At 31.7% G+C, this 17131-nt stretch overlaps 1 protein-coding gene across 1 annotated transcript in view; it reads right to left on the bottom strand.

Moving 5' to 3' along the window:
- LOC126734522 (proteasome activator complex subunit 4B-like) overlaps positions 1 to 17131 on the bottom strand; it is a 118874-nt gene that overhangs the window by 30312 nt on the left and 71431 nt on the right. The window contains exons 14-15 of the mRNA XM_050438192.1: positions 16704 to 17004; positions 2116 to 2579 (exon numbers count right to left, since the gene is read on the bottom strand). Coding sequence (XP_050294149.1) covers positions 2116 to 2579; positions 16704 to 17004 — 765 coding nt within the window. The remainder of the gene's footprint in view (positions 1 to 2115; positions 2580 to 16703; positions 17005 to 17131) is intronic.

The raw sequence follows: 17131 nt of genomic DNA, 5'->3' as shown, positions 1-17131 counted from the left end.
CTCTACGTAGTAAGCACACGAATCATAATGAATAAGTGTTCCTTATTATGGAATAAGAGATTGTTAAAGAAACATTGGGTCATTACCTTAGCTATCCAGGGGTCACTAGATGGAATTCCTATTATGATGCACTAGCCCAAATTTTAAAGGAAAAAGATAAACTTAATGTTTTGTTTGAAAAATTAGATTTAAAATCACAGGTTCTTAAAGAATCTGATCTGGAATATATTGAAGAGTACATTAAAATTCTTCAGCCTATAGCATATGCTATCGGCATATTGCAAGGCGATCAAAATACCTACTTTGGTAGCCTTTTCCCAACAATCGGAAGCCTGTATGTTAAATTTCATAGAATGAAGACTCAAAGTTTTAGATACTTAAATTTAGTAGTAGAGACCTGTTTAAACTCTTTAACAGTGCGGTTTGCAAGCTATTTTTCTTTAACAAAATTGTCACGGTTTGCTTTAGTTGCCACTATTACTCATCCGAAATTTAAGTTGCGTTGGTTAAGTGCTTTTAAAGATACTGGATTGGCCCTAAGTACAACTGAGCTGAAAAATATAGTCATTCAGGCAGTATCTGATTCTGAACTTAATTCTATTGAGAAAAAATCAGAACTAAATGCGGTGAAATGTTCCGAAAATACGTTCGAAATTGATTTTTTTGAGTTTAGCGACACAAGTGATTCATTAAATCTAGCCACAGCCAATTCTTTAAATGAATTTGAATTGCAGTACTTGCAAGATTCTGAAAATAACATTGAAATGTTAAATATCCATGCATTAAGCGGGCTTTTATTAAATTCAACGCTGTTTTGCCATCTTCGGCACCCGTCGAAAGATTGTTTTCGTTTGCAACATTCATCAATTCTCCTAGGCGGCATGCACTCTCTGATTTAAATTTTGAAAACCTAGTATTATTGAAAGCCAATAAAATATAACGCATTCTACTTTCTACTACATTAGACGGACATGAGATACAGGGGGTCGATTTTTGATTTGGGGCCAGAGAGCGTCCCCGGGAGAGATAAATACATCCTATTGGTCGAAATGGCTAATAGTTCAGGAGAACTGTCCCTTTTGACACTAAAGACAGTCTTTTTGAGAGAGGTTCGTTTTTCTGGGTTTGGGTAGGTTCTCTTCCCTGATTAGGTTCTCTTCCCAGGAGGGTCCCTGCTCCCAAGTCAAGAAGACGCACGGGCCACTTTTTACTAGACATGAATGATCCATTTGATAGCTTAATTAAAAACATTGCTTAGTAGAATGTATGTATTATGTATATATTTAAAAAAAGTTGTTTAAGTTGGTTTAATGTTCCCTGTAAATTTAGGTACTTGTTTTATTTTCCTACTTGAATGTATGTTCCTTCGGTTCAGCTGTGTTTAACTTTAATATAAACATTTTCAAAGTTCTAATATAGTGGTTTTATTTCCTCAGGGTGCCTGGTGGTATCTATAATATAACTTAATAATATTGTAACGAAACAGTAAAACAAAAAACTTGCTTTCAGGTTCAGCCAGCTTGAAAAGTGTATTTTACTTATATGTTACTTGTCAAAAAAGTCAATGTTACTTGCCTACAGTACTCACCAGTGCAGCCCCTACCTATCCTATAACGTTGACCAATTTAATTGTGATCACCCATTGTGATTTATAAAATTAGATAAAAGTGATCTTCTCGTTGCATTTCTGTCACATATTAGCCAGTCATAGTAAGTACCAGTGTACCAGTCAGTAATAAAATAATATTAAAATGTACGAAATATAAATTTTTGAATGTAATTTTTGTTATATTCGCTTGAGAATTTTGATTTATATCATAACTTTTTTTGACATTATATATCAATGACTTAACTCGTACCGCATAATGATTTAAATCAAAATTAAAGACTTAAGTCATAAATTTGACTTAAATCATGCTATTTTGACTTAAGTCTTTAGTAAAACGACTTGACTTAAAAGAAAACGATTTAAGTCAAGACTTAAGATTTAAATCATTTGAATGTTGAACTCGATTTGACTTAAAACTTAAATCATTTTGATTTTGGATGTGACTTAAAACTTAAGACTTAAGTCTATTTAAATTTGACTTGTTGCACCTCTGATAACAAACTTACCTTATATTCTGAAATGGATGCGTTAAATGGGGCTTGAAGTACTCTAAAAGACGATTAAAAATTTCTACGTTCCGCCATGATTGCTGGTTAATGGCAGTGTTTAGTATTTGGAGGCGACTACAAGCCACAAAAGACGTTGAATCCTTTAGCGGGTCGTCCATCAAAAACTCCAACAACCAATGGTACATATTCGGATCACGATACTCAAGTGCCACATCAAAACATAAAACCCAATCGGTTAATGTTTCATTCAGAATGTTGGTGATGGCTGTATTTAAAATAGGAATAAGAGTTTGCCACAGTTTTTGGATTTTTTCAAATTGCCAATGTTTTGAGCTACGAATTATACCGCCAATTATTTCGGCTGCACATCTTTGGCTTGATTCATTTTTGTCCTGCACCAGTTTTTGCAAGTGTGGAACGAACGTTGGGAGAAATTCGTCTTGGAATATTTTGAAAATGCCCTGTAATAAAAAATTAATAGAGAATAATTGTGAAACGAAATAAATTATAGAAAAATTACAAAACACTTTAAGAATTTACAAAATTACAAGAAACACTTAAAATCATCCATATGTTATTAAATGCATATTTCTGATTTTACCATGTTACGTAGGGATAATCGATTCTATTTATTTTTATTGCCTGTAAATCATTGTTCTTAGCTGATCACAGAAAAAAAGTGGTATCGAACAATCAATATTAGTCTTACTTTTATAATATGTATTCAATGTGTATGTTTCTTTCAAGCATAGAATTTTTTTTATGAACAAAGAATACTTAATGCAAGTTAAGATCGAAAATTGACTTAAATATACAGGGTGTCTCCGATTAAGTCGGCACTATTGGTATCTTTGTTAATATTTAAGATACAGGGTCGGTTAAATTAGCAAACTAGTAGGATTTTTTCTGTTGATTAAAATGGTGAAAACAGAAAAAAAAAATGAACATCGCGTTTTCGAGAAAATGTGAAAAATGTACTTTTGTTAAATGGAATCCCCTGTATATTTTTACATAAATCAAAAGATAATAATTTTCTTAATAAAAAAGTTTATTTACACTAATAGCCTAACCTAAAAATAACAAAGTTATAGCGATATTAATAATTTTGTCAAATTTAGGCAAGTTGGCTTTGAAATAAATAACATCAAGTAAAACTACTAATTTACAATAAATGAGCAAAAACATCGCTATCTTGTTCAATACATTTCTGAGCACACTTAAGCATACGTCTTGTAGCTTTTAAGATTGATCTTCTATCTATTGATCCAATTATTTGCCTAATATGTGTTTGAAGTTCATCAACGGTTTCTGTATTTTTTTATACATTTTTTATGTAACCCCAAAAATAAAAATCTAGAGGGGTTAGGTCTGGTGACCTAGGTGGCCAACGAATCGGGCCACGTGTCGCAATCCATTTATCGTCAAACAGTCTATTAAGTAATATTCTTACATCATTTAGTTGATGGGGAGGTGCTCCATCCTGTTGAAAATAGATTTGTTGCCGTCCCTCCAAGTTAACATTATCCAAATAATCTTCCAGCGCTCCAAATAATATGAGTTGAACATATCTCCTTCCAGTCAAAGTGCCATCATAAAACACAGGTCCTCTTACTTGGCTTCCTATTAAGCCGCACCAAACGTTTATACTAAATTGATTTTGAGGATTTCTAGGATCAGTAAGGAAAAGATTTTCTTGGTACCAATAGTGTAAATTTTTACGGTTAAACATACCTTTGTTTGAAAAATTAGCTTCGTCGCACCAAATTATACGGTTTAAAATATTATCATTAGCTTCATATGCATTCCGTAACCAGTTGCAAAAAGCAAGTCTTCTTTCGTTATCGCCAGGCAACAATGTTTGTACTGGTCGATACTTATATGGCACAAATTTGTGTTTCTTTAAGACCCGCCAAATTGTTACTAAGCTCACACCGTAAGCTCTTGCTAAATTTCTAGTTGAGTTTTGCATATGAGCTTCAAAATATGCCATAATAGAAATTTCAACATCCTCGCTTACTATAAATTGGTTCCTTCTTCTAGTTCTTTTAAACACGTTTTCGTTACTTCTAAATTTTCTGTAGAGAATTAAAAAGTATCTACGGTTTGGCAAGTTACGAGTCTGGAATCTTTGGCGGTACTCTTCTAGCGCTCTGTCACTATTTTTTTTGACATACAAGGTAACATTCTAACATATCACATTTTTCATTATGCGTAAAAGGCATTTTACTAATTTACATTTTACAAAAATCACAAACTTTGCTAACATGTAACTGTCAGTATTTCTTTATTTAATAAAATCTCTACGGCTACTGTCATTTTATTATTCAAAAAATGATTTATTTGTTTTGCTCTCAAAAAGTTCAAGGCCAACTTGCCTAAATTTGACAAAATTATTAATATCGCTATAACTTTGTTATTTTTAGGTTTAGGCTATTAGTGTAAATAAGCTTTTTTATTAAGAAAATTATTATCTTTTGATTTATGTAAAAACATACAGGGGATTCCATTTAACAAAAGTACATTTTTCACATTTTCTCGAAAACGCGATGTTCAATTTTTTTTCTGTTTTCACCATTTTAATCAACAGAAAAAATCCTACTAGTTTGCTAATTTAACCGACCCTGTATCTTAAACATTAACAAAGATACCAATAGTGCCGACTTAATCAGAGGCACCCTGTATACGGTGTTAGTAAATAAGTTTGACAAACTTTAAGGGGATATTCTGCATGAAAAACATTGACAGTTTGCTATATAAACGTGTTTCCGCAAATATGTTTTCTGCTAGATATACCGAGATCCGAAGTCACTTTTTTATTGTGTTGTTACTTTGACGTGAAAATGCCTGTTGTTTTTTATAATTTATTTAAATTTTTACAATTTTTTTGTAACTTTTAAGAGCCAGGTGGCACTAATACTGAAACACTCCTGACTGGTTCTTCTAATAGTCGAGTTATAATTTATTGTTTTTTATTTTTAAAGATATTTTTTGGAATATAAATAAATTAAAACACGATTGTAAAAGATTTATTAAGATATTATCAAAAAAACAAGTTTACAAAACAAAATAGGATTTCACTACAAAAAAGAAAAAATAAGTTGCAACCTTTAGCCAAAAAAAGCTACTTTTGGTACGCTTTCCCATCTTACTACAAGATTGACACCGTTTTCCAGATACCTGTTTTTTAGCATCAGGTAAATCTTGTTCCACTAGTTTGTGCATTTGATTGACTGCGGCGGGAATATCTTTAGTAATTCGTGGTATTAAACTTTTTATTACATTTATTCTGAACTCACATAACAGCATTTTTGATCTAGAATATTTATTAAATAATTGATGCGCATTCAGCAGCATTGCTTCTATAACACATATAAATAGCTTCTTCGGCCAACGAATTGTTTGCCTTTCTGCTAAATAGTAAGATACAGGTACATTTTTTCTATCCAGTCTTAGGATTCCTGTACAATGAGTTTCTTGATTCAAGAGGGTCTTTGCTAGGTCAAGACTATTATAATAGTTGGCCATATAGAGGTGATGACCACTGTTTAATTTGTTTTCCATCAAGTGCAAAACAACTTTTTGAGCATGTCCTCGGCCTCCTATTTAAAACCGGATAAAAAGGATAGCGATAAATAATTTTCATTTAGTGTCTATGTTTTGCAGGGAAGAGGGAAGACATAGAGGAACAGCAATATTTTGCAAAAAAAAAATAAGTGTAAGCCTAGAATTAAAATTAACAATTTATCAATCAATGGAACATTTGAATGTGCTGCAGTGGAATGTGTTTTTTAAAAAAATAAATTAATTATCATTTGTATATATAGACCACCATCTGGCGATTTTAATGTATTTATGCTACAACTTGAAAGTCTGCTGGTGAAAATATTTAATGAAAATAAACAAATTTATTTTCTAGGAGATTTTAACATTGAATTATTAATTGATAACGAAAATGGAAGGAATTTATTGTCATTGTTAAAGTCATTGAATTTAGTTCAAACCGTATACAAAAATACCAGAACAACAAAAACATGTGCAAGTTATATAGACAATATTTTCACCAATGCAGAATATATTGAAACATTGGTATTTGGAAATTTTGTGTCGGATCATACAGCTCAGAAAATAAGCTTTGAAATAGATTGTTTAAATAAAAACCCTTTACAATATAAACGTATTTTTTCACAAGAAAACAAGGCTGATTTTCTGAGTAGTTTAAAGGAGCAGGATTGGGCACAGGTATACTGTTGTAATATGCAAGATGTAAATATTCAATGGAACACATTTATGAATAATTTTAAGAGCCTCTTTAACCAAAGTTTTACTCTTAGGCAACTAGGTGGTCGAAAGAAAAAAGAGATATATAAAGATGTAGATATACTAGAATGTAAGCGTAAACTAGATATTTTATTAGTGTTAAAAAACCAGAATGATACTTTTAAACAAGCGTATAGAGTCGAAAAACTTAAATATGACTGAGCTTATTAGTTAACACACGTTCCAAGCAATATGAAACCCGAATTAAGAACTCGGACAACAAATCAAAATGTATGTGGTCTATTTGCAAGGAAATAAATAACAGTATGGGAGACAATATTGTTAAATTAGAGGGTGAACTAGAAGAAATTGCAAATATGTATAATACATTTTTAATTTCTACTATTCCAGATCTATTAAGTCCATTTAATTGAAGAAAATTCTAGGTCAATGTTTTTAAGTCCCGTTACACCAGAGGAAATTAGTGACATAGCCCATAGGTTAAAAAATAAAAATAGCAGTGAAATAGATGAAATCCCTACAAGTATTATTAACACGTTAACTGCCGTGAGACAAACGTGGTGTCTCATGTTACTTTCAATAATAGCCGCGTGACATATCTGTGGTGTCTCAGAGGTAATGGTGTACTATAGCCGTGTGAGCTTTGATCGGCGTCTCAGTCCTATATAAGTTATATGGAACTGAAAGAGCGCCGCTGTAACTAGTTTTGGTTTTTGAATTTGAGACTCGAAAGTGGATCTTCATGGTTTCAAAAATTAGTCATTCATAAAATCAAAATGTATAGAAAATAAACATTTTTATTGATTAAAATACAGCATAAAAGCAATAAAGCTAAAAAATAAACGGAATACATCCAAATTCAAACATTATTTGGTACAGTTATGTACCTGAAAAAAAACGTCCAGATTCTCTTTGAAGCTTTTGATAACAAATAACGCATCGGCGTCTGTTACGAACATATTCCAAGGAAAGTTGACGCCTTAGAAAATTGAAAGGATTTCAATGTTCTAAGGTTGACGCTCTTCCAAAGCAACATTTTGCCTGTGTTGCTCAATATCAAGGCCTAAGAGACTGTTTACGATCTCCTGCTTGAACTTTGTGATGGACAGTTTTTCATTAACTGCTTCTTAACGTGCAAAATATGTGTATTTACCAAAGAACTGCCAATAAGAAACTTAAAAGCAAGCCTACGGTACCACTTCACCCCTCTGCGTAATGAAGTGGTGTAAGACTTCATTTGATCCGAAAGATCCATGTAGGCTTTATGTTTGTTGTAGTCAACAATGGCAGCAGGTTTTCGAAATTTTTTATCATGGTTACTAACTCATCAGTGTGTTTTGTGGATGAGGTAAACACATCTCTTTTGTTCTTTCACTTTTGCACAATTAGACCTGAGGTGCTTTCAGCTGACTCGGTTTCTCCTTTCCTGAGCTTTTTGTTAACAATTTGCTTAGGATTCATTTTTTGATTTGATTGAAGAGTGCCAACTAAGTGAGTGTTCCTGGCAAGTAGAGCATGTGCCAAAACCACACTTGTAGAATAATTATCTGTAAAAATAATACGTCCTTTGACAAGTAAGTTATTTGCAAGGGTGAATACTACTTTTTGTGTTGAAGATTGGCCTCTCTACCTGATCTTGCCCACAATAAATCAACATACTGTAAGTTTATCCCTTTTCAATGCACAGCTTATAAAGTCTTATTCCGAACTTGTGCATTCGGAGGAAAAAGGATGCCTAATACGGATGCTACATAATATGACTCTGCCTCAAATGACAGGCTCAGGCAAGTAAGACGCAACATTTGTTGCAAACGGCCATTGATTTAAGTTTTATGTGTTGAGGCCGCGTGATCATACGAAAAGTCTCATAAAAAAATTACCAAAAAGTTTCTAATTAATTTTTTTTTGTAAAACAAAATATTCATGAGTGTTCTAGAGCACCACAGTTAACTTTTAAAAGAAAAAAAAAGTTGGCTGGAGGAACTGATTTTTTTTCAGCATTGCGGCAGTCAACGTTTTAAAATAGCAACTCCTGAAATCAATAATTCCTGTGCTATGTCATTAACAACTCTTTTAAATATGGAATATTTCCGGAAAATTTAAAAATTGCCCAAATAAACCCATGCTTTAAAAAAGGGGATTCTGATAATTTTAATAATTATAGGCCCATAAGCCTATTACCGGGGTTTTCAAAAATTTTCGAAGCAGCTATGAGCACAAGATTGATTAATTTCTTTACTTCCAATAACCTGTTTAGTGAAAATCAACACGGTTTCTTAAAAGGCAAATCATCACAAACTGCTATATTTGCATTCATTAAAAACATTGTAGAACATTTGGAAAACGGTGAAGTTGCTCTTGGAATGCTTTTAGATCTAACCAAAGCGTACGATTGTTTAAATAGGGACCTGTTAAAAAATTAACGAAATATGGCATATGGGGAAATGTAATAGAGTGGTTTAGGTCCTACATTAATAACAGAAAACAAATAGTAAAAATATCAAAGGATGGGAAAACAGGTTATTCTAAATGTGTATTTAATGATATAGGAATTGCATAAGGCAGCATACTTGGTCCTATATTATTCATAATATTTATTAATGATCTTGATCTCCTAATAAATTCACCTAGCCAGAAGATTGTTAAATATGCTGATGAAACTAACATTATTATTACTGGTAAATCATTAAAAGATTTATTAAATAAAACAGAAGAATTCTTTGACATGATCACATACTGGTTTAATACAAATAGGTTAATTTTAAACAAAGAAAAAAGAAATATTATTATGTTTCGAACGAAATAATGTAACATACAAAAGCCTTTGCAAATGGAATTTGGCAATAATGAGTTAAATCTAAGTGAACATGCCAAGATGATGAATACATCAATGAATTCCTTAACTGGTCATACCATATAAACCATCTAATAAAAGAGTTAAATTCTATTTGTTATGGTATTAGAATAGTTGAAAAATACATGAATGAAAAATCCTTAAGACTTTTGTACTTCGCTAACTTTGAATCTATTGTTAAATATAGTATAATTTTTTGGGGAAAAGATAGCGTGTTATAAAATGTTTTTATTGTTCAAAAAAGGTTGATAAGAATTATAAAAAAAATGGATTTTCTTCAAAGTTGTAGGTCAGTCTTTAGAGATTTGGGTATTATGACCATATACGCCTTATATATATTTGAATGTTTCTTTTCAAAAACAAACATCTTTTCCAATTAAAAGCGGAGCATAAATATAACACTAGGACATTAAACTTTAGGTATCCAGTTCATAAACTTTCACTAACAGAAAAATCTCCACATTATGCATGTATAAAACTATTTAACTCCCTACCAGAACACATAAAAAGAATTGTATCAGTTGGAAAATTTAAGGCTACAATTAAGGATTTGTTAGTAAAGCTGGAACCCTATTCTTTAAGAGACTATTGTACCTAATCCTAATGCATGTTTTTGTTGACATTATTTCATTTCATGTACAGTGTTTGTAATTGTTATGTGGTTTGAAATAAAGATATTATTATTATGATTATTATTATTATTATTATTATGATTATTATTAGTATTATTATTATTATTATTATTATTATTATTATTATTATTATTATTATTATTTTATCAAGCAAGCCAGTATAAGTGCAACCTTTTGTATAAGAACTGTTGGAGTCGTCAGCACATAAAGTTTGATTCCATACTTGTGCTTTTTATTTTTACGTATTGACGAAATGACAATCGTCCTCTCCACAGAACCATCGATTCATCCAAAGAAAGTTGTTTGCAAGGATAATTTATTTCAGCCATTTTTTGATTAAAAAATGTAATGACAAGTCTGATTTTATACAACCTGTCCTCTGAAGTCGGTTCTCCAGATGCCGGATTTCTAGAAAAATGTAGTGAACGCAATACAACTAAAAAACGATTGCGACTCATATTATCTGCTATTACTTTGCAGTAAGAAAAAAAGGATTTTTTTTCGAAAACGTTTCAGTTTTACATTCCCCATATGCAGAAAAACCCCCAAAAAGACTAATAGCTCCTGTAAAGTAAGGGTTTTCCAATGACATATACGTGAAATTTCTTTGGTGGTATCTAATAAAAAAAATTGTAATTAATTTGCGTTTTGTTGTAATGAATTTGCGAATTGCTTCAAGAAAATTATTAGTCCTTATATGTCGAAAATAGGAGAGTTGTCATTCGGTAAAACAAACTTTCTGGCATTAAAAACGGTAAACTTTTCATATCGGTGAGATCTATTTTCCAGCCAATTTCGGGCACCATCACCTACCGGCATATTTTTAGTATTTTCGTCATCACTGTTGGAAGGTAAATCATTCTCTGTCTCGGCAGTTACATGTTCAATGACTTCGTCCTCATCACTCCAATTTCCATCATTAGAAAAGTTGAATTCTGTTGAAGGGGATCAACAGAATCCAACTCATCAAAATTACTATTCTCCAATACTTGTAATAATTCCCTATCTGTATATTACTTTTTGACACCTTATCTTGGTTTTTTGGGGATTAGAAGGACCCAGTTCAGCATTATCGTCCGCACAAAATAAAAAACTGGTATAAAGTAATTAATATCTATCTTCAGTGCCGATTCAACCTACACACCTAACATCTGCGCCCGACTGATGTATCCCTTATAACACCAGCATATGAGCCTAATAGTCGGCGGTACCTCCGCTTTGGCTATTATAAGAGTCACTAGCTAGTCTGACTTGACAAAAACGTGCAGACGATTGAGATAAAAAAGAAGTAAACTTTTTGTCAGTTTATTAAAACATTTTCTGAGAAATTTGAAAAAAATCTTCCCGATGATGTACAAAGACCAACTGATATATTTTTACAAATTATTTCTAGTAAGTTTTATTGATTTATTAGTATTTCAAACAAATTTATATGCTCTTCAAAAGTCTGGTGATACAACTATGTACGTTCAAAGCTATTAACACGAACAACTTTTTAAAAAAAAACTACTTTTCTACAGTGACAGTATGAGGATTTAACTGTGAAATCCGGCTTGAATTGAAGGAAGAAAATGTGGAGGATCAAATGTTTTTCGTGAATATCTTTTAAACTATTGGAGATAACGAATGAGTGTTTGATATCAATATAATCGGGAGAAAAAAATCTATTCATTTGTTTAAATAAAAATAATTGTTTAGGGCCTTAAAATCAACTACAGGTACTTCAAGTTAAAAAAAAAAATGGGTTTTTTGATAATTTATTAGAGACTTTCATGCTAATTAAAATGAACCTTAACAACATGCAGTTACCTTTATTAGTTCCCATGATATTAAGACTGAAAGTAAATAAAGAAAGCTTAAAACAAAATTGTGTATCCTTTGCCTTTTTTTGGTAACTGTGAATTTGGTACAGAAAAATTAAATACCGAGAAAAAATATTATAAGCCAAATTCACCGCACTTAAGTAACTCAAAAAGTAAAAAAAATCTAAAAAGCAAATTATTTTGGTGACTGGCGCCATCTAGCTTTGGCCTTATTTACTCTATAACTTCAAAGTCCAAAGGTGTATTGTAGAGAATTTAGTTATCTTCATTTTTGTTTTATAATATTTTCTGTACAAATTACGGTTAAGCGAGAAAACCAAATTCCTAAAAAAACGATAAAAGGTATATACACATTTTTGCTTTTCAGCTTTCCTCATAGACCAGCAATGAGATTTAAAAAAAACAAAGGATGCATGGGTTTTTTTAACTAATAGACCTTTTTGGCATTCAAATTGACTAATAATAAGCAATATATTTTTAAAAAATTATCATTATGGTGTGGAGCGATAGTGTAGCTTATATGTAGAAAAACTTTTGTAATTTTAAATTTTTATAGAACAGTGAAAGTCAGACCACGGATTTTTATTTGAGGCTTTATTATCTAGTAATAATACTTATAGTAAATATATAATTTAATTCTTTAATAAAAACCTAAAATATTTATGCTAATTATTACAAATTTGTAGGATCAAATATAAAGCAACTAACTAAAAAAACTAAATTATTCATAATTTGCTAATTTTATTTAATATCTGCTGGCATATCTTTTATTCTTAATAACTTCTAGACATCGATTTGTCATAGAATGTAAAAGTTATGTTCATCCCACATGTTCTCTATGGGGCTAAGATCGGGACTCTGTGCTGGCCAAAACAATACGTGGATGTTATTTGCAACAAACTAATCTTTTATTAATTTGGGGGCGTGTTTCGGGTCATTATCATGCTGAAATCTCCAATAAACTCATATTATTCTCGGCAAATGGAAGCATATGGTCTTCTTGTATATTTGGGGTTAACGTTGGTAGTACGGTCGCCTTGGCCAAAAAATTCCAACAGATTTAAAAAGTTTACAAAACAACTTTCATCGAAAAATGGGACCGTTTTCCATTTTTGAAAAGATCAGTTCACATGTTCTCTAGCAAAGCGAAGTCTAGCCTCTCTATTTTTTCTAGATATAAACGGCGTTTTAGCAGACTTCCTTCCCATATAAACCAGATTTTCTTAGTCTTCGTTTTATGGTACTTACAGACACACACACTTCAGAAATTTCTTCTTTTATACAGGATGCACTCATAAACGGGTCATTAGCAGTAAGCATTTTAATTTTTCTGTCAACGGCACGACTTTCGCCGAATAAATAGAGCTTTATGCGCAAAGGGCGGTACCTTTTGACCCGGGATCCTTATGAATTTAGTCAAGCGGAATGGGTTATTATTTCAGTTCATAATTTTGCAATTAATTGTCAGTGATTTCGCAACAAATTATATTGAAAAAAAAAGGAAAGATGCCGCCATACCTACTTCAAGAGAAGCCTTTGTTAAAGGATTAGCTACTGGCTTGACAATCTCATCACTAAGAGGAAAACGTCTAATAGTCCTCCATTACAGATTCCGACAAGGGTTTTGTTCAGCAAGGTTTACTGGTTTTCAAATCGAAAAAAAACTGAGGCCTACCATGATGAGATAAATCCAGAGGTTTTTGATAATGCCCCGTACTACGGCAAGAAGGTTGAAAGAATGTCCTAAAAGTGCAAACAAGAAGGCCAATATTTAACGTTGGTTAGATAGCAGACATTCGGTAATACGAAGGTTAAGGAAAATCATGCTCAGGACAAGTATGTGATTGATGAAATTGCATATCCACTGGTTGGACGATTTTAAGATTTCCTGTTTACGAGCTTAAACTAATAGAGCTGATATGGACTTAGATGAAAAATTAAGTCGGAAGGAAAAATACTACATTTAAATTTAATAATCTTAGAACTCTATATGACAAAGCTTTAAATAATGTTATTGCTAAAAATTGGAAAAGGCCAATAAATCATGTTCCTGAAGAAGCGGAGTGAATGTGGACTATGGATGCAATAATGGAAGTTCAAGTAAAGCCACTAATTATAAATGCAGACACATTACCTTTTACTTTTGTTAATGATTAATTTTGAGCCACATTTTATTAAATTTATACAATATTGGAATATAAATTCAGCTGTTACATTTTATTTTTTATAATAATGTCTTTAAATAAATATAAAGTTGACTATAAGTATTTTTTCGTTTATCAATTTTTCATCTCTGGTTACCTTTATAATCTATATTAACTACCTGTATTTAAAATAGCATAAATTAAGCATTTAAAATAATACAGGGTGTCTATTTATTAACTGACACATTTTAGCTTACAAGTTGAGAACGAAAAATGACAACAATGTGCGGTTTTCACAGAACTTCATCAACATTTTAAAAGTTTTTTTGACAGTGTTGCCAAGTTTCAAAATTTACCTGAAATGGGAGGAAAAAAATTGATGATTTTCAAAGGCCGATTTCTCAAAAATTTTAAATGTAACACTCTGTACTTTTTAATTTCACATGAAAGCCTGTTAAATCGCCTTTCCGAAAATGTATAAATTGTCTTAAATTCATTATTTTTTTTTACAGAGCCAATTTTAGTAAATGACACCTTTTTGAAAATTTTCCTAGATATTCGGTGATTGATGAACATTTTCTGGTAATTGCCTATGTATCGCTTTAGCATGATCATAATTAAATAATTTGCGCTATTGCCATGTCTATAAAAAGTATTTATTCTATGTATTAAATTATAACTATTTACAACAATTTTAACAACAAACAATTGAAGAAATTAATTTTAATTTATAACTAATAAATTGCTGCTGAATATGACCCCCATTTTGCTCGGAACACAAATGTAGACGGAGAAATAAGTTGCCGAAGGCGTTTTGTAGCATTCGCGGTGTAATTTGGTTGAAAACGTTTACTATGTTGTTGCGCAGTTCTTCCAAATTTCTTGGGGTTGGATTGTAGCAACGGTCTTTTACATATCCCCATATACAAAAATCTGGAATGGTTAGATCGGGAGAATAAGGTGCCCACTCGATTGAACCTGCTCGCCCTATCCATCTGTTTCCAAAAGTAATATCTAAGGAATCCCTAGCGACCCTGGAGAAGTGTGGTGGTGCACCGTCTTGCTGGAAGTAGACCGTGTCTAAAATTCCATCCTGCTGAAGTTGAGGATAAAAAAATGTTTCCAACATATCGGTGTAATTGTTTCCATTCACTGTTGCTTCTTGAAAAAAAAATGGCCCATAAATTTTGGATTTCGATACTGCACACCAAACGTTCCGCTTTGGAGAATCTCTTTCAAATTTGTTATACACTCGAGGATTTTCATCTCCCCAAATTCGGCAGTTATGCTTATTTACTCGACCACTGATGTGAAATGTTGCCAGCAGACATTATTAAATTGGTATCCGGTCATTTCTAAAGAGATCTAGTAGTGTTTCGCTCATTAAATATCTTTTTTCAAGGGCGCGATTTTCTATTTTTTGGAAAGCTTGAATTTTGTAGGGTTTAAACTTAATTATTTTTAGAATTTTATGTAAATTACTTTTTGACATATTTGTCGTTTGAGCTATGTTCCTAATAGATATTTGGTTATTGTTTAAGGATAACACTTCTTTTACCAGCAAAATATCATCCAACAGATTATCTTGTGCATTTAGGTTTGTTTTAACTTTTCTTTTAACTGTTCCCTCCTGGGAAAATTGGCGTACCCAATGAAGTATAGAATTGCGTGAAGGTGGAGCCCTTTCAAAAATCAGCCTAAATCTTCTTCTCGTCTGCGTAACTGATTTGTATTCATTAAATAATAACACGCAACGTGCCTTTTCCCGGGTGGTAAACATATTTAAACCTTTCAAAATCTTTAAAAAACGCAAAAATACATATAGAAATCAAATTATTGGGACTGCCCAACGAATGACGTTAAAAAGATGTGACAGTAGTTGAAGCCCACAAAACAAATTGTGCAACTCACAGCCTCCTTGACAAGCTACAATTGTTATTGTTGTCACTTGATACCGAGAAAAATATATGAATAATGCGAAAAAATAATGAATTTAAGACAATTTATACATTTTCGGAAAGGGGATTTAACAGGCTTTTACGTGAAATTAAAAAGTACAGGGTGTTACATTTAAAATTTTTGAGAAATCGGCCTTTGAAAATCATCAATTTTTTTCCTCCTATTTCAGGTAAATTTTGAAACTTGGCAACACTGTCAAAAAAAACTTTAAAAATATTGATGAAGTTCTGTGGAAACCGCACATTGTTGGCATTTTCCGTTCTCGACTTATAAGCAGTTAAAATGTATCAGGTTATAGATGGAAACCCTGTATATTCCAAACCACTCTTGGGGACTGCTTCTAAAGTAATTCATCTGTTAAAATTCGAAATAGCCCTTGATACTCTTGATTTATTCAAATTTCAATCATTTGCAATTTTCACAACGTTTTTCTCCTTGCCTAAACTTTTGTAAGATTTTTTGTTTTATTTGTATTGGATAAATGAATATTGATAAATGAACTTGGCATGTTGTATCTGATAAAAACTATAGCTGAATTGGACTGATCGAAATCTAATTTTAAAATCGACTTAAAAAATAGTTGCTCTACTTATAAACCTCACACCAAAAAAATTTGTAAGATAAGAATGTTGTTTATAAAAAGTTTGGGTATTTATGCTAAGGAATGTATAGCCAAGACCAAATATAAATGTTTTATAGTAAAATTTGTTACTTGCTGCTTTTAGCTTTTACAAATTTTTATTTTATTGCTTTACATATGAACGATAGTGTAAGCATGGATAACATGAGTACTAGGAATTGGCCAATAAAACTTGATATATTTTTATTTTGCAATAATCCTGTTAAAATATTTTCAAGATATGATTTTAAAATTTCTAGACAGGATTGAACATACCTTAAACGCCAGAAACCGGTAATTATTAAAATGATCGGTTCCTTTCTTCTCCTCCATAGATAAATATTTAATCAGCTGCGATACGTTGTCTTCGCTTTTGAAGAAATTATAAATTTCTTTTTCTGTTGCGGTCATTTGGTCTAATCGGGACACCGGACACACAGAAATTTGCTGGGACGCAGGGGCGTACAACATAAGTTTTTTGGGCCATGCGTAATAACCCGTTACGTTGTCGTGAATGTATCTGATTTCTTCCCATTGGGCGTTGGTTTTTGGTGCTGTATTTGAGTTGTACTGTAACCTGAGAAAAAAATTTGGTAGTAAAAAAATATTATAAACATTTGAAAAATGTTTTAAACTAAACATCCAAACTGCCTTCAATATATTAGATACAAGCAGACGGCATCTATCTACAAAAATGTACTAAT

The sequence above is a fragment of the Anthonomus grandis genome, chromosome 3 (assembly GCF_022605725.1).
Source record: "Anthonomus grandis grandis chromosome 3, icAntGran1.3, whole genome shotgun sequence".
Classification (NCBI taxonomy): Eukaryota; Metazoa; Arthropoda; class Insecta; order Coleoptera; family Curculionidae; genus Anthonomus; species Anthonomus grandis.
This window is presented reverse-complemented; position numbering and strand designations above follow the sequence as displayed.